Raw genomic sequence first — 24,618 nt, forward strand, 5'->3', positions numbered from 1 at the left:
AGGGGATGCAATGGCTTAGTGTCTTTATCGTTAGAGTATTAATTCAGAGATTCAGGCAATGTTGTGGGGAACTGGTTTCAAATCCTGCTAAAGCAGGTGGTTAAGTTTAATTTTTTAAAAAATCTGGAATTAAGAATGATGACCACAATTCCAATTGCTGGGAAAAACTCACCTGGTTTAGGCAAGGAAAGTGCCATCCTTAACTGATCTGGCCTACATATGACTCCAGACCCACAACAATCTGGCTGACTCTTAACTGCCCTCTGGGTAACTAGGGATGGGCAATAAATGCTGCCCTAGCCAGAGATGTCCTCATCCCATGAATGAATGCAAAAAAGGGTCTTCCTAACCTATAATAAAGCACTCCTGAAGTTCCTTGCTGAAGTTGGGGCAGCCAGTAAATGAGGAGGAGTGTCTGACCCTTTGGAATACTGTCTGCAGACATGCCTTCACCTGGTACTCTGAATTGGATGGTCATGTTGTGCAGCCCCACATAATCTCCCAATCTCGACTGACACTCCAGTGTGGCACTTACTGAATGATGCACTGTTGAGCATCATCTTTCCATGCTCCATGACTGTTCTAATGAACCTTAGAAATTTGCACAATTCTGGAGAAGATCAGGGGAGGTAGTATGTGCTGATATCCACACCAATATTCCTGGCTGAAGCAACACCATCAGTAACAGATGGTTATATGTTTTCTGTAAAATAAACACAGTTCAGCTTCCTCCACAAACATAGTGATTGCGCCTACATCATTAGCTGATAAACACTGAGATAATTTGTTGATACGATAAGAGGCCATATTAATGAAATTGTTCCCATCATGTTTTAGAACTCTCCAGAAACACATTGTAGTAAAGGACAACTCATACATAAACCTGCAAATTTTTATTATGCTGAAGTGATTTTGGAATGTTTTCAGCTACACCTTGTTTCCATATGGATTCAGTTCACAACAAAGCCTGTAAGATGTTAAAAAACAGGAAACTGAAGTGTGCACTGGAGACCATAATTCATTAGCCCCTATTAGCATAGTCTTTGAAGGTTTGCCAACTAATTCTCGAACAAATATGAAACAAAAGAAGTTTAATAGTATCAGAAAGGGATCCTGAAGCCCAATTGAGTTGAATCCACATATGCGTATAAACTCCAGCATGTGTACATGCACGCAATGATACAGATGGGAGGCGATGGCCTCACAGTATTATCAGTGGTCTGTTAATCTAGAAATCCAGATGACGTTCTGGGGACTGGGTTCTAATCCTGCTATGGCAGGTAGTGGAATTTAAATTCAGTTGAAAAAAACTCTGGAGTTATGAATCTCATGCTGACCATGAATCTATTGTTGATTGTCAGGAAAACCCCATATGGTCACTAATGTCTTGTAGGGAAGGTAACAGCTATCCTTCCCTGGTCTGGCCTACATGTGACTCCAGATCCACAGCAATGGGGCTGACTCTTAAGTGCCTTGTGGGCAATAAATGCTGGCCTAGCTAGAGATGCCGTTATCCTGTGAATGAATAAAAAGCAAGAAAAATCAAGTGCAAGCATACATGATTGCAGATATATGAGTTAGTTGCAGGAATAGGAGTTTGAGATTGCTCCACTGTTTAGTAAGGTCGTGGGTGATCTGGTTGATGAATTCCACAGTCCCGATAACTTTTCACCCCCTTGCTCAGCAAAAGTCTATCCACCTCCACCTTAAAAATATTCAAGGACTCTGCATCCACCACCAATTTAGGAAGAGCCTTCCAAAGGCTCAGGACCCAGAATGAGAAAAATTTCTGTCCAATCTGTCTTAACTGGACGTTCTCTTGTTTTTAATCACTGACCTCTGAGTTGTATATTCTTCCACAAGTGGAAATATCCTTTCCATGTTCACTCAGGCAAAGCTTGATCGAGGTCCTATGCGATTCAGTTGAGTCACCTCTTAATTTTCTAAACTCCAGTGGATAGAAACCTAGACTTTCCAACCTTTCTTCATAAAAAAGATATGCAAGTTTAGTGGATTGGCCTTGGTAAAATTGTCCATTGGGTCCAGGGATGTGCAGGCTAGGTGGGTTAGCCATGGGAAATGTGGGATAACAGAGATAAAGTGGGGTCTGGTTCTGGGTGGGATGCTTTTTGGAAGGTCGGTGTTGATCTGATGGGCTGAATGGCCTCTTTCTGCACTGTGGGGATTATCTGATTCTAAGACAACCACTACACACAAGTACACACAGTACACTACATGCATTCACGCACACGCACAAACATGCTCCTTTATACAAACAGATTATAAACAATATCGAAGGAAATATACATGGAGCTATGGACCTGCCTCTGTCGGAGAGCTAAATGTATCTGTGAACTGAGCAGCATTTCCTGTTTTCATTGTACTGCCATTCTGCCACATGATTTGGAGATCAATGGAAAGCAGAAATGCCTGTCAGCTAAAAAAAAGTCTTACTTGTTTTTTGACATGTTGTTAGGTTGAAAATAGGGAGGGATTCTGAGTTGCTGCTGTGCTTAGTTGGAAAGATTTTACAGATCCTGCTTCTAGCCCTGTTATAAACTCTCAGGAGTGAATGGAGCCGAATGGAGCTGATGAATGGTAACACCAATGGAATGCCGTTCCAGTACTTTGGAAATTTTAGGAAGTAAAGAAAAGGTGAAAACTCAACAAACCTCATCCTGATTACTAGCCTCCAGCAAACTTCTTCCTATTTCTGAATTAAAGTCTGACAGCACAATCATGGAGGGGTTTGAGATTATTTTGTGGGTTCCTTCAGATTCCCCAGGAATAATATGGTCTTATCCAACCCTGCCATCACCATCTGCAACCCAGCTCGCTGCTAAGCCAGGTCTGTCAAAACCTGCTCATGTTGAAAGAACTTTCTGTCTTAAAATATCAGGCAGGATGGCCAAGAAGACAGACAACTGCTTTAAATGTGGATTGTCTGTCAAGATCTATGCACAAAATGCCACCTACTCCATTCTCTGCACAGACACTGGCTTATCTTCATAATGTATCCATGATCTCTTTATTCAGAATTCCTGGCATCTGCAGTTTTATTTTGGTTTATCTTACAAGGTACATTCAGTGCAGTTCAGAAAGTCTGCATCCTACACACCCCAATCTAATTACTGTTAAGTTCCATAGTCCTTAAATCATGAGGCTCACTCAAGAGCAAACTCCCCCACCACAGCCCTCTGGTTTTAATCATACTTACTTGCTCTGTTCCCATTCACTTTAATGCTGAGCATTCACCTTATATTGTATTCGCATGAATAAGCCTTGTGTTGGTGATTCCAAAGGATTGCCTGAGAATTTCCTCCAGCATTTTAGGGTCCCTAACATTGGTATTACATTACTCAGAGCTCTCTTTGAAAACTGATATGTCAGTCGAGGGCCGCCTTAAATAAATGATGATATCCAAAGGGAAATGAAATAAATATTCCTGCTTCACAGATACTCCTGGACATTTCAATCCAAGGAAGTGAACAGTTAAAAGACAATATCAAATAATTGACTGGCAGCGTCTAAGGATAGGTCAACAAACAGCTCAGCATAGATTCCCACACAGGATGCTGCACAGTGGACTATTTTGAAAAGTTCACATTTGTTCCATGAATATTAATGAGCAAAATACTACAATATCAAAAACAAGTAACAGCGATGTCTTTATAAAGATTATCATTAAGTTTAAACTCTAGATGCTCATGTTATATTTTATGTCTCCAGCGTAAGTTATTGTGATTATGTTAGCAGGAATTATGTTAGCCTGCTCACACTGAGTACTCATTTATAAAACAAACGCAGAGAATGCTGGAGAAACTCAGCAGGTCTGGCAGCATCTGTGGAGTGAGGAACAGAATGTATGTTTTGAGTGCGATATGACAGTCTTTCAGAACAGTTTGAGTCATATTGGACTCATTGAAATGTTGACAGTATCCATTGTATTTCATTTTCAAATGGGCACTCATTCATGCCTCTCTTTGTATTGAAGCTTATGCCGGTGGCCATCAAGAGGTAACCATCAGTGGTGCTGAAACCAGCCACTGTTTCACTGGGCTTTCCCCAGATTCCCTTTATGAAGCCGTCATTTACACTCAGCTGCCAAACCTCGAGGGACCTGGAGTCCACGTGCAGGAGAGGACCTGTAAGTATTGAGGTGCAAACTATCATTGACAAGAGGGCAAGGAAGGAACAATAAACTTTCAACTTGCACGTGGGAGCTGGGACACTATCTCTATTGATACAATCAGTAACGCAAGGTACTGGGGGAGTCATCATTGAGGGTAGTGCGAGAGAGAGAGAGAGAGCTATAACTGTATTAGTAGAGAAATACAGTCAGTAACACCAGGCACTGGGGGGAAAGGGTTACTGAGTGACTGTGCAATTTAGCTGGATTAACATTAATAGAGATACAGTCAGTAACATAGTGCTGGGGGGAGAACGGTTACTGAGTGACTGCAATTTAGCTGGATTAACATCAATAGTGATACAGTCAGTAACATGGTGCTGGGGGGGAGAACGGTTACTGAGTGACTGCAATTTAGCTGGATTAACATTAATAGAGATACAGTCAGTAACATAGTGCTGGGGGGAGAACGGTTACTGAGTGACTGCAATTTAGCTGGATTAACATCAATAGTGATACAGTCAGTAACATGGTGCTGGGGGGGAGAACGGTTACTGAGTGACTGCAATTTAGCTGGATTAACATTAATAGAGATACAGTCAGTAACATAGTGCTGGGGGGAGAACGGTTACTGAGTGACTGCAATTTAGCTGGATTAACTTCAACAGTGATACAGTCAGTAACACCAGGCTCTGGGGGAGAGGGGTTAGAGAGTGTGAGGGAGCTGGATCCACATCACTAGAAATACAGTCAGTAATACAGGGCGCTGGGGGGCTGGGGAGAGGATACTGAGTGACAGTGTGAGGGAGCTGGATTCACATCAGCAGAAATACAGTCAGTAAGGCAGGGCACTGAAGGGAGAGGGGTTACTGAGTGACAGTGTGAGGGAGTTGGATCCACATCAGTAGAGATACAGTCAATTATGCAGGGCGCTGGGTGGAGAGAGGTGTTATTGCGTGACAGTGTGAGGGAGCTGGATCCACAATCATAGGGACATAGGTGGAACATTCAAATGCAACCTGAATGAGAAATTGTTAGGTGAATAGACAATGCTTTCATGACAATGCTTTAACTCACCTCGAGCTCATCCTGTCTCCAGGTTTAATTGGTGATTGCAACAGTTTGTTATACTGAACTGTAGAGGGTAAGAAGGGCCCCCCAGAAATAAGAGATACTACCTCTTTTAGAGGACATGACATTAAAATAAGAGTCAGGGTGAGATTAGGAAGATCTTCCTCATGGAAAGGGAGGTGGAAATCCAGAACGGTCTTCCCGAAAACGATGTAGAGTTGGGAATCAATTCAACTTGGCAAAGCAAGATGTTTGATGGGCATGGGTATTAAGGGTTGAGAGTGTGGTATTGGACAAGCACAGCAGGTCAGGCAGCATCCAAGGGGCAGGAGAATCAGTGTTTTGGGCATAAGCTCTTCATCAGGGGTAGATGGAGTTTATCCATGATCCAACTGAATGATGGAACATGCTTCTGTATTAGGGTAAAGACAGTGTAGTGGAAATGCCGCTGGACTAGTAGTTCAGGATTCTAGTTAATGTTCTGGTTCAAATCCCTCCCTCATGTCATATGGTGAACGTTGAATCTTGAGTTAAAAAAACAGCACACCTCATGCCAACTACATAACTGCTGTTTTCCTTAAAAACTTGCCTAATGGGAAAGGAAAGCTGTGTCCATACCTAATCTGGGTCTGACTCCAGACTCACAACAAAGTTGTTGAAACTTAACTGTCCAACTGATAATTAGGGATGGATAGTAAGTATTGACCCGTCCTGTGAATGAATGAAAAGAAATGGACTCCAGTGGGAGTGGATGGGATAGAGCCTGGCTACTGTTTAATCCCCTCTGAAAATACATGTGAATGTATACTGGAGGAGTACACAGTTATCCTGTGACCACCCATTTGATCATTTACGCAATACTCAGTTTCTAATCTCTCAGAGAATAAAATGGACACTTCATTGCCTTTGACTGTGGTCATGTACTCCAGTTCAAGCCATTCTCGCCTGGGCAGGGGAAGAGGGAATGGCAGGAGGTGGGTGAGAAAGTTGCCTATCCTTTCCAAAGGGCTATGGTTTTGAGTTTGAATTTGAGCATTGCTATTAAGTGCACAAACTGAATTGCTGAACCCGATCTTCAATACGATGGTCAAAAAGTGAATGCCTTTTTTCAGGAACTGCGGTTTTTGATTTTGTGATCATTGAAGAAATATTTCATTGAGCTCTGAAATGCATGCTTAATTTCCTGTGCAGTGGTTCGCCCGACAGAGGTTCCAACAGAACCCCCATCTCCTCCTCCTCCACCGACCATCCCTCCAGCCCGGGAAGGTGAGTTCTTTACCTTAATTGTGCTGCCATTTCTGATGATCTTACTCGGAGCATTACGATGAAAGGAAATGGTCCAAAATTTGGAAGCCTTTCTGGAAACTTATAGGTTTTGGATTTCAGTCAGAATGAAAACTGGAATTCTGCACAAAAAGCAGAGAGCTTTGGAATTATGCAACACGGCTGTGCCTGAGGGAGATTTTTCAGGGGCCTGTAGGATTACTACTCTGATTGGATGTATTTCTAGATTTTATATTTATGTCACATCAACGATCTGGATATTAAATCATGACAGAACCTCTTGCATCAGCTGCTGCGTCAATTAATCAAATATTTTGCATGAACTTTTTGTAACGAACAAGAAAGCAGAAGAAAAGTGAAAGGATTTTAAAATGTCCTCTGGTTTTTGTTCTGGCTTGTAGGAATACTCTGAGGAAAAACATTTAAATTCCAGCGAATCTAACACAGTCCTGAAGGGCTTATGATTCTTTGGTCAGTCACCTTTCAGTGACACAGCACCAGAATGCTATAATCCCCTTTGTCCCTGTAATGGAATGGGCCGTCAGTGTATTCCTAGTTATTACACTTTGCACTTCCATTTCCCTACATGTAGATTGAATTGAATTGAATTGACTTTATTATCATGTGTACCGAGGCACAGTAACATGCTAGATTAGATGCAATAGTGTTGGGATGGGGTGGGTTATTGTGGCAATTGATTCCATCTGTGGTTAAAAAAGTTGCATTTATTCTATACCTGGTGGATATCCGGTGGAATTGACCGTTTGCAATTAGAAGAAACTTAGGAGATGTCACCCATTACACAACAAGACTGAACTTTGCGTTAGAGGCAAAACTCCCCTCCTGGGCTAAAAATGGGGTTTTGCTCCTCTTTAGCTGGAGATGAGATCTGGGGAAGCACATTCCCCTGGTGGCCACTGATGGCCCTGCAATCCCTGTTGATTGCAATGGCCTAAGTCTATCTTCCAAGAGTCGCTGATACACTCAGAGGGTAGCCATTTCTGGCTCAGCACCAAAAGGAGGGGTGAGCATGCCCCAAAGACAGGCATGTAGTGTCTAGGGACAATGGGGCCAGGCACCCAGTGAGAAGATGATCACATGCCAAGGGTCGGGGTCATTTTGTCATGGGAATCAGCTACAGCATCAGGAATACCCTCTGTGGATCATGAAGCAGTCCTGCAGCCTCCCCAAACCCTAACCCTCATGGAAGCCACTGGGAGACTGATGGGTCTTTCATATACAATCTCCCATGTGGTGGGTGGTCCATCCCACTGCCTCCAGTGGCTGGAAGAGATGTTGATCAGTTACTTAAATGGCTCGATTTGGCTTCAGGTGGGTGATAGGACTGCCAGCTCTCTAGCCATTGGCAGGAAGTGATGGAGCATGCCCGCTCCTCCCCCTGTACTTTAACACCTCATTTTGCCAGCCTTCCCATCTCCCTGTCCATCATCATGGGAACACTGGTGAACGTCTCAGGAAACAAGCCATCCTCAACAAGGGAAGAATGAGGTCACTGGAATCAAAGAAACCTGTAAAACTAGGCAGGATTAAATATTTTGAATCAAACTTTTCAACTGGGGTAACGTATACCTCTGGAAGAGCTCATATTTGAACCAAACCTCACTACCACTGCACCACAAGAGGTCCATCAATGTTTCCTGCGATTCACACCATTCCCTGAATGACTGAAATCTGCTTTGGAGCAGATGGGTCTTGTACCCAGGATTCCTGGGCTACCACTTTACCACAACTGGTCACAATTAGGGAGAACTAAACGAAGGCTGATAATTAAAATCACTGGGAATGTTCTAGCATTGACAGATGGAAATAGACCAAACTGGTTCATTCTAAGAGCCTCCATCTAAATATCTTTATCTAACTCTATCAGTGTGCCCTTCTTTCTCCCTCATGGTCTTGATTCCCTCATCTCCATTATTTATCGCATCTTCACTGCTGAATGTGTCTTGGCCCCAGATAAAACATTGACCTGTTATTTTTCTTTCGTTCAACAGTTCATTGACCGAAGGATTACATTTCTATTGTTATTGCATTTAATTTGTTGTACAATCTTTTCAACTTTTGAAGAGAAATCTTTCAATTTGTGAAATTAACACGTAATGTGAAGGAAAACAAAACCTTGTGACTATCTTTATCCTTTCCTTTCCTTGGCCAGTGTGCCTGGGTGCAAAGGCCGACCTGGTGTTCCTGATTGATGGTTCTTGGAGTATTGGTGATGAAAACTTCCACAAAATATTGCAGTTCTGTTTTGATACCATTGGGGCTCTTGATAACATCAGCCCATATGGAATGCAGGTGGGTATGGTGCTTCATGCTATCCTCAAATGTAAAAGTGGTTCAGCTTTTTTTTAACCTCTTTAATTTGGCACGGTTGGCTCCAGCATCAACTTGGAGATATACGACTGTGGGCACAAGCTTCCAGCACATGACATGATCAGTGTTGGGGAAGTGGTGCACCTTTTAGAGTTGTTGACATATTAAACTAAAGATTTCTATCTGCCTGTCTAAAAGCCACTACACACCAATCTATATTTACACATTGTTTCACTGTAGCGAAAGGCAGAGAAACAATTTCTTTCACTCTGGCCACTGACATAAATCCCCAACCTCCACATCTCTTCATTGCATCAGTGATGATAGCATTTTCAGCCACTCTGCTCCCAAAAATTGCCTCTTTAAACCTTCCTTCCTTATCAAGCTGTCCATCACTTCTGCAAACATAGCCCTTTCTGGTCCCATCGGGTTCTACCTATATAAATACAAGTCTATATGGGTTAAATGTACATCACAAATAATCTTGCCTTAGCAGTCATTGCATTACATTGCAACCCTTTGTATGTGGAAAGCTCTGGGATATAATCAGAAATGTGTGAAAGTATTGCTTTCGGGTACAAGTTCTTCACCATTCCTGACATTCAAATCTTTCTTTTTTTCTTTCTTTCTTCCTTCCTTTTTCTCCCTTTGCATTCTATGTTTTGGTTTATTTTTCTATGCTTTAAGTTGGGGCCAAAGAGTGGCAACACTATGCAACACTTTCCACTCTATTTTGTCACAAGATACCTGCGCCAATAAATAAATCCAATCAAACTTTGCTTTCTTTGTTTGTTCAGGTTTCTCTGGTTCAGTTCAGTGATGATGCAAAAGCTGAATTTAAATTGGACACTTACAGAGATAAGGGAATGGTCCTTGCTGCTCTTCAACTCATCCAGTACAAAGGTGGAAACACAAAAACAGGTACAGAAAATGTTCCCCTATTGAAAGGAAGGATGTAAATGCATTGGAAGCAGTACAGAGGTTTACCAGATTTTAATGTGGAATGTGCTGATTATCTCATGAGGAAAAACCGGACAGTCTAGGCTTGAATCCATTGGAATTTAGAAGATTGGCTTTATTGAAATGTATGAGGTCCTGAGGGATAGATGTGGAGAGGATGTTTCCTCTTGTGAGAACATCTAGAGTTATGGGGTCACAGTTTAAAACAAACAGGTCACCCATTTAAGAAGAGGAGAAATGTTTTCCCACAGGGGTTCATGAGTTTTTAAAGAATTAAAGGCGCCACAGTCTCATTAGACGATGAGGCTGTTCTTTCATTAGAGAGACACAAACTGGTGGTGGTTTAACCTGAAGGTCACCTCATGGTAACCTCTGCTGGTGTGGGAATAGACCCACTGCTGTTAGTGTCACTGTAAATTACAAACTGGCCCATACAATCAATTGAGCTGAGCAACACCCTCTGGCATTGCAGTAGTGAATACTTCCAATTGGCCAGAAATCCCTTTGACATATTCAGTCATTGTGAAAAGTGTGATATAAACACAATTTTTTTTTACTTTCATTGGGTGGGAAGTGCTTTGGCTCATCCTGAGACTAAAGTGCTTTGAAAGGCCACGCCATTTATCTGTGCATGTAGCTGTTTTGAATTAGAAAGTTTAGTGTTACGTTCCACTGAGTCAACGAGAGCAAATCCTCATTGTATCTGGTCCTCCTAAACACCATCCAGTGACTCCTGCAAGAATGTACAATATTCTAGCGTGTGTACAATAACCCTCATGAATCTTGAACAATTACTGGATTGCTGTCTTCAGTTACGCACATAATCATTTTTGAGTTTGTGAACTTCTTTGAACTAAAAGCTTTTTTGAAGCAATTTTACTTTCAGTTCTAATTTGGAGTTATTATTGCCTGATTTGCTCCCCCACTAGGCTAATTTGGCAGCATATGTCCACGTTTCATGTCTAGTGTTAAAGCTCATGATGTTACACATTAAATAATCAGCAGACACAGTTATTTATTGTCTGCATGGTAACGGCATTATTAGTAACTGCCAATACAAGGTTTGGCAAGTATCCCCATCATCTTTCTGTTCTCTACCATAGTGACCTCATCCTGTATTCTTAACAACGCCAGCTCAAGCTCCAATCTTCCCCACTCCCCACTAATCAACAATAAATACCTTCTCCAAACTTATCCCTTCTAATAATATTTTGGCTTTGGTATGGTTACTCTTAACTAACTTCTGAATTTGCCCAAGCAAACCCCTCAGTTCATGGGCAACTAGAGATAAATAGTAAATGCTTTCCCAGCTAGTGATGGCCTCACGCCATTCATGACAAAATAATCCAGGCGCTTTGGCAAATGCGCTTGGAAAACTGGTTCGAATCTCATGATAACTGATGGAATTTAAATTCCACCAATTCAATCTGGAATGTGTGAAATCAGTAATGGTGACCTTGGGGCTGCCTTCAATTATTGTACAAACCCATTTGGTACTTTGTTGTTGTTTAGGGAAGCTGTTTTTACATGTGATTCCAGATCCACAACAATGAGGCTGACTTGTAACAGCCCTCTGCAGTGGACTGGCAAACTGGGCACTGAGGATGGGCAACAAATGGTCTTGCCAGTGATGCCCACACCCCATGAAAGACTGAGAAAAACAGAAATGTTGGAGAACTTTGGGAAACAGGTCCAAAGTTATCTGCTCCTCTCTAAACATCCAACATACATAGAAACACAGAAAATACAAGTAGAAAGAGCATTCCACCGTCACAGACCGCCCTGCCATTCATTAGGATTGTGCCTGACCATGCAACTCCATTAGTTGGCCCTGCTTTTCCCAATATCCATTGATCCATTTGGCCCCAAGTGCCATATGCAACCCCTTCTTGAAATAATGCAATATTTTGGGCTCAATTGCTTTCTCTGAGAGAGAATTCCACAGGCTCACCACTCTGGGTGAATTCACTTCTCCTCATCTCAGTCCTTGAAAGGTTTACTCTGTATCTGTAGATGGTGACCTCTGCATTTTGGATTCCCCAGTCATGGGAACATCCTTGCTGCATCTTCCATGTCTCGGTCTCTTAGAATATTTTGTATTTCTTTTGAGATCCCGCGCATTCTTCTGTGAATTCACCTGATGTTGTGTCATCCCAAAATGTATGGATTAATAATAATACTAATCACACCCACTGTCTCCATGGATGGAAATTAAATTACTGAAATAATTTCATTTTCGATTAATCCTCTAAACACTCAGAAAACCCAAATGGAAAGGAACATTGTTTATTGCTGAACACAAAATAGAGCCACTACTCATGGTATAGATCATGGCTAGTCCCAGCCTGGCTCCTTATTTTTATTTATATCCAGAAGTATTTTTACACACAACTAAATGGCTTTTCTCCCTTCACCAAATCACCTGTTTCTTCTATTAACCGGCACTACTAAATCGCTAGTGTTTTCATCTGGGGTCTGTGTTACGTTTTTTTGTTATTTGACCCATTTTTTCTAATCAACCTGTTCAGAGACATTACTGCACACATTTGGAGTAGGTGGGACATGAACCCGGGTCTGCTGATGCAAGACAGGTACTGCAAGAAGGCCCTCGAGGTCTGCTTTACAAAGGGCTCAGGTGATGAGTTCCAACTAGGGAGGCCATTGCCTGTTACCAAGGAAACTCATACTCAGTGAGCTTTCCAGGAAGATTATTTAGTGATTCCTTATGGGCCTTGTAAGGGTTACCACAAGTTCAGAGTTTGCCCCACTAACCTCCTCCTGGTGAAAGAAGCTTCAAGATAAATTTTATAGAATCAGAGAGCAATTGTATAAAAATGAAGAAGGCAATTTTTCATGGCTGTGGTAATTTTTCATGGCAATACAGTCAAATGGATTGAACAATCATTTGCCATAGAGCTGTCATAGACATGATGGATGGACCAGTGACCTATGAAAGCTTATTGCCTTTGTATCTTATGCCTAGGATCCTAGGCATACTAATGCTAGGATCCCATTTCTTTTTTACAGCCGTCCTAGATTCTCCTATCATCTTTCACACTCTTCAAATGTATGCCCCTCCTGGGTCTTCCATTTCCCACATCCCCATGAGATTTGTGCCATTGATCTTGTGTCACACTCAAAATAAAGCCCTGATGAAGGGCTTATGTCCGAAACGTCGAATTTCCTATTCCTTGGATGCTGCCTGACCTGCTGTGCTTTAACCAGCAACGCATTTTCTGCTCAAAATAAAGTTAGTCAGCTGCACGTTACCACAAGGACAAGTTCCCTTTGTTTCCCTTTGCAAATAACATAAGCGTTCCAATCTCGACGAACTCCCTCCATATAGGTCAACCACTGGGCTCTCATGAGATCTGAGTGATATTTGTCAGTGCATTAGCTCACATATTCTGCCCTTGGCGGGGTGAGTCACCCACATGTTATGTCTGGACATTTGTGTTACAGACTGGAAAACTGGGAGCCCTGAGGTTCACCTCCCGACAGGATTTGTGATTAGTTTCCATAGGAAGTACATGCAGAATTTCCATCCTAGGATCTTCAGGCTCGTTAAAGGGACAGTAGTGTTTTGTTGGCTTTTAATAAAGAAAGAAAGTATTTGTTGAGATTAGTGTACAGGGGTACTTTCCTATACAATTACTTAAGGCAAATATTGAAAATGATGATGAAATTCTTTAAACTCTCTTCGTCTCCAAAAAATGATAAGATTTGTCAAATTTTATACAGTTGACGGTAGCAATCCTTTGAAATAAACAACTTGGTGTCGACAACTCCAATTTTTTGCCCTGCCTTCACATCCAGTATGTGACCCAGCATTCAGTACCAAGGAAAAAAATCTATTGGTCTTCACCTCCATCTGATGTTTTTGTAACAGACCTCTGCTACTGTTGTGGTTCCGTTCGCCGAGCTGGAAGTTTTTGTAGCTCGGCAAACAGAACCACAACAACGGACACCCGAGCTACAAATCTTCAACCAGACTTTAGACCTCTGCTACATTAAGGCAGTTAGGAGGTGACCTGATAACAGTAGACTTAGAGAAGATGTTTCCACTCATTGCAGGAGATGGAGTATTGGGGGTAAAATGGCTACACTATAAAACTAGGATCCAAAATTGAAGACAGTCACTGATAAATATAATGAAAAATTCAAAAGTAACATCTTAATCCAAAGATTGGTGAAAACATAGGAGAAAGATATTCAAACACCCTTCAGCCAGATGTACCCAGTGAATAATCCAGACCAGCCTCCTCCATGGGTCCCAAACATTACGCAGCATGCTAGCCTTCAGCCAATTGCACATGATATCAAGAACCTATCTGACAACATCTAAAATTACTTAGGTATGTCCTGTACATAAAAAGCAGGACAAATCTAACCCAGACAATTACTGCCCCACTAATCTACTCTCAATCACCTGTAAAGTGATGGAAGGTGTCGTCAACAATGCTTTTGGCTTTGCAATAACCTCTCGGTTTGGGTTCTGCCAGAGCCACTCAGCTCCTGACCTCATTACAGTGTTGGTTGAAACATGGACAAGAGAGCTGAATTCCAGAGGGGAGGTGAGAGTGACAGCCCTTGACTGTTGCATTTGACAGTTTACGGCAGCAAAGAACCCGAGCAAAACTGGACTCAAAGGGAATAGGGGGAAAACTGTCCACTGGTTAGAGCTATACCAAGCATAATGGAAGATGGCTGTGGTTGTTGGAAGTCAGTCATCTCAGCTCCAGAACATCTCTGCAGGAGTTGCTCAGTGTTATGTCCTTGGCCCAGCCATCTTCATTGCTCTGTCAATGACTTTTCCACTATCATATCTAACTATTAGCCCTTGATGTTTTATTGCATGACCATTATCAAATTCCCCACTAACTATCAATATTCTGGGGATCACAATTGATCAGGAACTGAACTGGATTCTCCAGATAAATACAATGGCTACAAGAGTAAGTTCTCATAAAGTAATCCCTCATACCTGTTAACAACGTAGTGAGCTTTCTCTGGACTGCCTTCAATGCCAGTTTATCTTTCCTTAGGTTAGACCCCAAAAAGCTTCACGGTATTCCAACTACAGCATGTATAATGCCTTGCAAACATTGAGAAAAACATCTCTACTTTTATACTGAATGCCATCCAGGACAAAGCAGCCTGCTTGATTGGCACCACAGCCATAAAAATCCACTCCCTCCATCGCCGACACTCAGTAACAGCAGTGTGTGCTAGCTACAAGATGCACTGCAGAAATTCACCAAGTCTTCTGAGACAGCACCTTCCAAACCCATGACCACTTCCATCTAGAAGGACAAGGGCAGAAGATACATGGGAACACCATCCTCTAAAGTCCAAGATACTCACCATCCTGACTTAGAAAAATATTGCTGCTGCTCAATCTCGCTTTCCTGCCTTTTCCCTATAACCCTTGATTCCCTTATTTCATGTTTGTTTCATGGACGTACTTCATGACCCACCCTCAATAGCCTTATGTGGTAAAGAATTCCTTCACTGTTGCCAAGTCAAGATCTTGAAATTCCCTCCCTAATGGTGTTGTGCGTCCAGCTACAGCAGATCGACTGCTGAGGTTCAAGAAGGCAACTTAGCACCAGGGATGAGCAATAAATGCTGAGTCGGCCAGTAACACCCACATCCACATGAATGTACTAAAATAAACAGAGGGAATAATTATGGTCAATAACATATCAGCATTAGGCAAGTTAAACACAAGCAGGGGAAGAGGAGAGGGTGTGGGGAGACTTGTACAGAGCATAAAGGTAATATAAAATATTAAGGCAATATGGTCTGTTTTGGACTAATTTGCATTGATTAATATTCCATTCATTTGAATATATACAAAGTAATATCCTTCGCAGATGTTAAGCTTTTGTACCCTAATTCTCAATAACGTGATTTTTTTTTATGTCAACATGAATAGGGTAAGCTTTTCAGATGACAGTTATAAAGTATCACACAGCAATGATTTATACAAAACAAACCACTCCATTATTAATAGTTTACATGTGGTAAGTGAGTGAGTAACAGCAGCAAGATGCAACTCATCACCTCAAAAGTCATTGCTTAATTCCCATGCCAGTCTGAATTTCACCCCTGGTGTCACTCTCTCAGCAAAAAGACAGGCAATTATAAATTTGATGAAACAGTTGTTGTTAGTCGTGATTAATGATATCCCTTGAGAGGGCTGTGGGAACTTTTTTGACAACTCACTCAGATTACATTGTCTGATTATTAAAATACTTGGGCTGGAAGTTGCACTTAAAAATAAACGAGATCATCTGTTAGGGATTGACTGAGGGACTCTACCCTGCCCAGTCTCCAAACCAAATAGTGTCATGGGCACCCTTGTGGCCATCTGAGTGGGCAAATGGTGATTCAATTTATATTTCGATGTAGCCAGCTCCTCTGGAGGTGCAGCACTTCCTCAGCTAGGTGTGTCAGCCTGGAGTTTTTCATCCACATCACTAAAGTAAGGGTTGAAGACCATGACTTTCTGTCTCCAAGGCAAAAATATTAACAACTGACACTGGAGAAAAATCTCTCCACTGGCAAATACTATGGTTCTAAGCATGAGTTTGCCTCAGTTTCAATCTTGCAACTTGATGTGAAGGAAAGAAATCTCAGTGCTAAATCTCTTCCTGTTCGCTTTCATAATTAAGAGCAAAATGTACTTTGCCTGTAACCTACTAGCCTTCCTGGGCAATGGGATCTGACTCAACAATGTCTGAAGTTGGTTTTGCTTGAAGCCAAATGGTGTAAAGTATAGAATGATTTCTGGTTGTGAACAGTCCAGTCTGTCACATTCACAAATGCAAAAAATGAGGCAGAAAGATAACGTCCAGCTGATTTAAATCCATCTTCACTTTTCTGTTCCAGGCCGAGCTCTCAAGTTTCTACGCGACCATGTCTTTGTTGCTCAAAATGGCATGAGAAGGACTGTACCGAAAGTTCTTGTTGTTGTCACTGATGGACGCTCACAGGATGAGGTTAAGAAACCTGCACTTTTGTTACAAGAAGCTGGTAAGTGTCCTGAAAGATGGCTGTACCAGTCATTGATCTTATCTGAGCATTAAGACACAGCATTGGTGATTCTGTTGTGTCATTAGTCCAGTCCTCAGTCTTTTGCTTAATCTGAATGATTCAGTTTAATTGGGAGATACTTTCTGTTGTACGATGAATCCTCACTGTAGCTGCTCATGTCATATGAGCTAGAGGATGGATTTACAGCCACCAAGCTCTTTTTTGCAAGGGATGGATCTACTAGAGCTGTTTGGTCCACTGTGGTCCAGGAAATTCACCTGGTCATCCCACAAAAAGAAGATATAGGTATTGCATGACAGCAATTTTGCACAAGAAACATTAATATGATAGATATTGTGACAGAGACTATAAGAAGATGTTAGTTCTCACTTTTTTCAAAGTCCTAAGCTCGACAGAATTAACTCTTACAGACTCTTACACCCTTATACAGCACTTGCCTTTTCTTCCATATCATAGTCGAAAAGTGTGGTGCTGGAAAAAGCACAGCAGATAAGGCAGCATCTGAGGAGCAGGAGAGTCGATGTTTCGAGCATAAGCCCTTCATTCCTGATGAAGGGCTAATGCCTGAAACATCGACTCTCCTGCTCCTCGGACGCTGCCTGACCTGCTGTGCTTTTTCCAGCACCACACTCTTTGACTTTAATGCTCCAGCATCTGCAATCCTCACTTTCTACTTGTTTCCATATCACAGTGTCCATTTAATTGTTCTGAAGTGAATGTTTCCAGAAGTGATGCAGTAAATCATTTAGTTTCTGCACCTAAAGCGTTATTTTAAAACTGAGAGTTCCATACAGTGAGGATATAAAAAGAACCAAAACATTTTTTACTGAATGATCAGTAACCTGAGGGTCACCACACCTCAGGCAAAGGGAGAGATTCAGAAGGTGGAACCGTCATGGTAACGTTGTCTGGTCTAGGAATTGAACCCACTTTGTTGACTTTATCTGCATTGCAGATCTTCATGGCGGCACGGTGGCACAGTGGTTAGCACTGCTGCCTCACAGCGCCTGTAGACCTGGGTTCCATTCCCGACTCAGGCGACTGACTGTGTGGAGTTTGCACGTTCTCCCCGTGTCTGCGTGGGTTTCCTCCGGGTGCTCCGGTTTCCTCCCACAGTCACAAAGATGTGCGGGTCTGGTGAATTGGCCAAGCTAAATTGCCCGTAGTGTTAGGTAAGGGGTAATGTAGGGGTATGGGTGGGTTGCGCTTCGGCGGGTCGGTGTGGACTTGTTGGGCCGAAGGGCCTGTTTCCACACTGTAAGTCTAGTCTAGTCTAGTCTGCACACTAGCCATCCAGCCAACTGAGCTAACCAACTCCAAAATAAAGTAAAATGGCCTTTGATCGAAAGCTCAGTGGAGAGACATGTCTGGTGGTGGTTTGATTAGAACAGTGACAAAGGTTGCTCTCTGCTACTACTCTTATTGAGTAACTTGTAACTCCCAGGAAATAAGATGGAGGACTTGATGAATCATTGTTGTTTTTGTTTACCGCCCAGCAGTTTTGACATTCTTAATGATGGTCTAACCACAGTTCCTGTCAATCTCTGAAACTGAAGAATTGTTGATTTTCCCTTCCTTGCAGGTTACAGTGTGTTTGTTGTGGGGGTGGCTGATATTGATGTCACAGAGCTGAAGAACATTGGCAGCAAACCCAGCGAAAGGCACCTGTTCATCGTGGACGATTTTGATGCTTTTGCAAAGATTCAGGATGAGCTTATCACCTTCCTTTGTGAAACAGCTACTTCTAGTGAGTATTTCCATCCATTACAGTGATTGCCTTCCTCTCCGTCTCAGTGACAATGGAACAGCTATGGTATTCATTAGCATTCCATGGAAACTAGATAGAAGCATACATAGGAATTCCTAGAATAACTGCATTGCAATGGTCCACTAATTAATATAGGCAATTGACAGATGTAACAAAGGGCTGTTAGCACTAGTGGGACCATTCCTGCAGTTGGATTAATGCCAGAATGAAAATCATCAATGGCGAACAGTGGAAAGGAGCACAGTGTTTGCTGTTAGCCAGCTCAGTTGTGTAAGCAGCATATCATTGCCTATAAGTGTAATGGGAAATGCATTTCTTGCTTTGTTTCAGTCAGGCCTCCTGGCCTGCTGACTGGATTCATCTGTGGCTAGAGAGAAAGTCTTAAGACAATTTTGCATTGATTCTGTAATTGGAAAGAAGGCTTCAAGTCATTTCATGTACTGTTTCTGGAAGTTTTTTTTAAGTATCTGTTCTTCAATGAAAAATGACAGTGCTTTCTTGTTGCTGTAATCATAGACTTGCAACTAGTTGTGCATTAGAATGAAAAGATTATTGGTAACCACCAGCATTCTCATCAACTTTGATGGTTGTTTCTTGGTAGTTTGTAATAGCCCACATTTTTGGTTACTTTCAGTTTACCGCCTTCTCCTGAAGTGGTCATTATTGACTCTTGGCAAACGGTTTGGCGATGGGTGATGTCTTAGCTGAAGCCAATTTGATGTGCCCTTGGAGTTGCAATCAGAACAGCATTGAATACCACACACACACACACACACACACACACACACACACAATTATTTCTGTTGAGACCCCTCTCCATTTAAGGGATTAGGAGGGGGGAAGCTCAATAACACTTCTCACCATGAATCCCCTATCACTCTGAGAAATTCCAGAAAAGTGGCTCATTGTCAGACAGTGGCGTAGTGGTTTAATGGTTAGCACTGTTGTTTTATAGCACAATGGTTTGATTCTCTGTGTGCATGTTCTCTCGCTTGTGTCTGTGTGGGTTTTCTTTGAGTGCTCTGGTTTCCTCCCACCATCCAAAGATGTGCAGGTTAGGTGGAAATGCAGGGTCACAGGGAAAGGGTAGGAGGTTGGGATTTTACTAAGGGGGTTGGTGTGGACTTGATGACCTGTTTGGCCTGTTGCCACACTGTAGGGGTTCTATGTATGTACCATCAAAGTTGTTACTAATGACTGAAAAAGAATCCTTGCAGAAAATCAATCCCATCATTTCAAGGTTCCCCTTGTCTTCATGTGCTGAATACACGGCAGTGTTTATCTGGTGATGTGCCAGTATGTTTAGTCCATGCGTTCTTTTGGAAGAATGTATGTTAATATTTCTTTTCTCTCATGTTACAGCTTGTCCACTGATTTATCTCAATGGATTCACTACTCCAGGTAAGGGACACATTGCGGTCACAACTGTTCCCTTTCTGAATCTGTCATTATCTCACTCTAAAGAATTTGGTTGAAGTTAGGAGTGATTATACTAGTACTGCAAAGGAATGTTCATTGTGATTTATATATTTGGATAAATTGTTGGTTTATAGTTTAAAAATTATGACCTAACATTACAAGCTGTTTTTTACACTGCACATGCACAATAAATTAGCTCTTTCCATCATCTCTCTGCTCTTCTTTCCAAACTCTCTCTCCTTACTTGTGTTTTTCTTGTCCTCTCGCATCTTTTAACTGCTTCACCCCTCACCTCTCTTAACATCTCGCCAATCTCTTCCTTTCCCACTGCTCTGCTCCATCACCCATTTCATATCTCTCCATTTCTGAACACTCTGTCTCCTCTTTACCTTTCTCTGTCTCTCTCTTAATTCTCTCTTTATTCCATTTCCACCTCTTTCATGATCTAGTTTCTGTTATCCCTTTGCTACTTTCTTTTTTGGCCTCTTCACTGATGTCTTAGGAAGTATTCATTCATAAAGTTACTTGCGATTACTTTAGATATAAAATGGGAAGTCATGGGGCCATCCAAGGAGAAGATGGTGAGGGTCTGGTTGATTTCCACAGAATTCTGTTAAATTTATAAAGAGCAGCAGAAGCAATTCCCAGGAAGGGCTGAGATGTCAGCCCCTATCCGGGAGTAACTAATCAGAATCTTGTTGAATCATCAAGTCATCGAGTTATTCGCAGAATATGAATTGAGTGGTTCTTTTACACCATCCAAATACAATGACAGTGGCTAACAGGTTTCCGTATGTTTCCCTGTTCTGAAGGTTACAGAATGCTGGAGTCATTTAATCTGACGGAGAAGGATGCTCCATCAGTCCCAGGAGTTTCTATGGGACCAGGGTCTTTCAATGGCTACACAGCTTATAGCCTTCATAAGGATGCACACCTCCTTCAACCTACCATGTAAGTCCAGGTGCCACTACTCACTAGGTCTTGTTCTCTCACAGCTGAAACCAACTGGTAGCATTCTTGTCTGAGACAGAAAGCTGTGAATTCAAACCCCATGTCAGACCCTTCAGCATATCATCCCAATTTAGTGCAGTAACAAGGGAGTGCAACACTGCTAGACCATTTCTCAGATGAGACTTTAAACTGAGAACCTCTCGTGCTAAGTTAGTTAGACATTGCTGACAAAAGACATGAACTTGAAGATTTTTGTGTTGTGCTGATCAGGACACATAAACAAGAAAACCAACTTTCAAAAGAAAGTAACAGGTTCTACAACATGAGAAACAAGAAATTAAAAATGTGTTGCTAGAAAAGCACAGCAGGTCAGGCAGCATCAAAAGATTAGGAGAATCGACATTTCGGGCATAAGCCCTTCTCCTGTTCCTTTGATGCTGCCTGACCTGCTGCGCTTTTCCAGCAACATATTTTTAAGCTCTGATCTCCAGCATCTGCAGTCCTCACTTTCTCCAGCATGAGAAGCAAGGCTGATTTGTCAGACTACCAGACAAATATTTATAAACAATTTTGTTCCAGCAATGTGGGTCCCCAACTAAACGTTGGAGAGCTGGTGAGTACTCCATGTCACTTCTGAAGGGTGACAGCTCTCTAGTCTCAGTGGCGCCACTGGGAGCAGTGGGCTAGTAATGCACCATGGCCCAATCCCAGGATTGATTGACTCATTGATTTATTTATTGTCACGTGTACTGAAGTACAGTGAAAAGCTTTGTTTATGAGCAGTACAGGTAGATCATAGTAAGCGAGGATGTACAGAATAAAAGGAGGCACACAGATAACTTTGCAAAGGGTGTACATGAGAAATCAATGTTTGCAAGACCAGCATTATTTGAGGTTAGAGAGTCCATTCAACAGTTTAATAATGACGAGGAAAATGCTGTCCCTGAATCTTCTGGTATGTGTATGCCAGCTTCCGTTTCACAGGTACGAGAGGATGGGGAAGGGGGGAGTCATAGAGGTGCAGATAGCCAGAGAGAGGGGTACAGTATAGCAATGCCAGATGTTTGCACAGGGATAGCTGCCAGCAGTGTCCACTTGCATCCTCCCGATGCTGGTTTTCGTCATTAGGCAGATTGTGCCTATTAGCCAGGCATGCAGGATTCCCACATCAGGCTCTTTCCAGTCCCAATTTGGACATACTCACAACTGATTGTCTTGACACCCCGCCCCTTCTTGTCTTCATACCAGCTCTGATTGTCTCCTCTAAATCTAGCCTTGTAGTTCCCTTCAAAACAACAGGTCACAGCACTTCGACGGAACATTTCTACAACTTAAGATAATAAGAACCAGAGCTTTCACAAGATGACAAGTTACATGATCTGGAAAACATCACCTGAAAGGACAATGGAAGCAGATTTAATAATTGTTTATAAAAGGGGTTGACTAGATGAAAAAAGGAAACATTTACAAAGCAGTTGGGAAAGAAAGGAGAGCTTTTTGAAAGAACTGGCCCAGCCACTGACACTCTATATGGACTCCCTCTGTGTTCTTTGAGTCTCTTACCCAAGCCCATTTCTTGGAATGCTGTTATTGTTACAGAGAAGGGAAGTTCTCATAAATCTTGGCAAAATGTTTGGAAGTGAAAGGACAATGTGTGATTGTACGGAATGAATCCGCACCAAAGATGAACATGGATGTGGGCACGCTATACCTCAAACCTAGTAAAATATCATGACTAATTAATGTGCATGGGATTTGCTCAAGGAAAGCCAAATCCACAGCTATGCTAAATAAAAGGCTTGAAATGATCGACAAGTGGTTAACCAACCATGCTAAGAAACAATTGCTCATCGCATTTCATATTTAGCCAATTCTGTCGTACTGTAAAAATTCATGTGTGGATTTTACACACTGACTCCCTCTGTCACCCTCCCCTAATCTTTTATTCCTCAGTTTTTCTCTCTAAAAATACTAGGAAGGTTCTTCAATCTTCAGTGAAACTGTTCATTTTCTGTATTTATTTGCCACCCATCTCATTTCTCCTTTAAATTGCGCATTCTTGCATAATCTTTTACTGTCTCTTGACATTGTCACAATAGTTTTATATTTGAGTTCATTAAATCCCACAACTTGTGAATTTGGGTTTTCTAGGAATAATTATTGACTAAAGCAGTTGAATGCACTCAGTAGCAGAATGACTTTTGGAATACTGCGTTCAGTTCTGGTTTTCTGCTGTAGGAAAGATTTTGTTAAACTTGAAAAGGTTCAGAAAAGGTTTACAGTGATATTGCCAAGGTTGCAGGATTTGAACTATAGGGAGAGGCTGAATGGGCTGGAGCTATTTTCCTTGGAGCGCCGGAAGCTGAGAGGTGACCATAAAGAAGTTTATAAAATCATGAGGTGAATAGCCAAAGGAGGGTAGGTGTAGGGGAGTCCAAAACTAGAGGGTATAGATTGAAAGTGAGAGGAGAAAAGTTTAAAAGGGGCCTGAGGGGCAACCTTTTCACACAGAGAGGCTGGTTGGTAAATGGAACGAGCTGCTAGAGGAAATGGTAAGGTCCCAGTGCAATCCCAACATTTAGAAGTCATTTGGACAGGTACATGGATAGGAAACATTTAAATGGATATGAGACTGGATCAGTTGAGGATCCCTGGTCAGCATAGATGAGTTCGGCCAAAGAACTATTTCCATGCTGTATACCTCCATGACTCCATTGCCTCTAATGGGTACACAGAAGTTAATCTGAGGAGTTCAAACTTGTGGCATGAAGTTTAAGATTGAATGGTTATATAAGGTCTCTGTAATGCCAATTAGCATAAGAAGATAAGAGCTAGGAGTAGGAGCTGGAGTAGGCCATTCAGCCATTTGAGCATGCTTCTATACCAATCTGGCTGATCAAACCTAGGTCTCAACTCCACTCGCTCATCTGTTTTCCACAACATTTTAATCCATTACTAATTTCAACCTGTCTATCTCCTCATTCAACTTACTCAATGTCTCAGTATCCAACACAGTCTGGGGTAGAAAATTGCATCCATTCATGACCCTCTGAGCGAAGTAATTCCTCCTCATCTCTGTTTTAAATCTACTACCCCTTATTCTCAGATGCCTGTCAAGAGATTTGTTACAAGAATGACAGTATCCTGTATTGACGATACTGTAATGCTGACATATAGAGCTTGACAGGATTGATTGCATTCTCGACAGGAAGAAGCTGGAGGCTGTAACTCCATTCCATTGTCTTAAGCACATAATATATATCAGCAATACATATTGTCGTGCAATGCTGCATTATGACAGTCCTGTTCTTCAGAGTAAATGATATACTGAGGTTATATATTTTCCATTCACAGTTTTAAATATCCATTGGGAACTGAAGAACATTGGAACAGGAGTCGGCCATTCAGCCCCTCAAGCCTGTCCTGCCATTCAATGAGATCATCTCTGATCTGTGGCCTAACTTCCCTTAATCCCTCTACTTAACAAAAACTGATCCATCTCATAGTTACAGCTGCATCAAACCTCTCATTTGAAGCAATATCTACAAAACAGTTTTATTTTTTTGAAAAACAAATGATATCAAAAGATGTAAGGAGTGAACAACGAAGTGAGGCTTGTGAAGAAAGGGAACTTGATGGGCCAAAT

The 24,618-nt window shown here is 41.9% G+C and overlaps 1 protein-coding gene across 1 annotated transcript in view; it reads left to right on the plus strand.

Annotated features, from left to right (window-relative positions):
- Window positions 1–24,618, plus strand: part of col12a1a (collagen, type XII, alpha 1a) — a 270,018-nt gene that overhangs the window by 155,517 nt on the left and 89,883 nt on the right. The window contains exons 41-48 of the mRNA XM_060831214.1: window positions 3,995–4,147; window positions 6,392–6,466; window positions 8,658–8,797; window positions 9,613–9,736; window positions 16,670–16,813; window positions 18,417–18,581; window positions 19,965–20,003; window positions 20,834–20,972. Of these exons, the coding sequence (XP_060687197.1) occupies window positions 3,995–4,147; window positions 6,392–6,466; window positions 8,658–8,797; window positions 9,613–9,736; window positions 16,670–16,813; window positions 18,417–18,581; window positions 19,965–20,003; window positions 20,834–20,972 (979 nt within the window). The remainder of the gene's footprint in view (window positions 1–3,994; window positions 4,148–6,391; window positions 6,467–8,657; window positions 8,798–9,612; window positions 9,737–16,669; window positions 16,814–18,416; window positions 18,582–19,964; window positions 20,004–20,833; window positions 20,973–24,618) is intronic.

The sequence above is a fragment of the Hemiscyllium ocellatum genome, chromosome 10 (genome assembly GCF_020745735.1).
Source record: "Hemiscyllium ocellatum isolate sHemOce1 chromosome 10, sHemOce1.pat.X.cur, whole genome shotgun sequence".
Lineage (NCBI taxonomy): Eukaryota > Metazoa > Chordata > Chondrichthyes > Orectolobiformes > Hemiscylliidae > Hemiscyllium > Hemiscyllium ocellatum.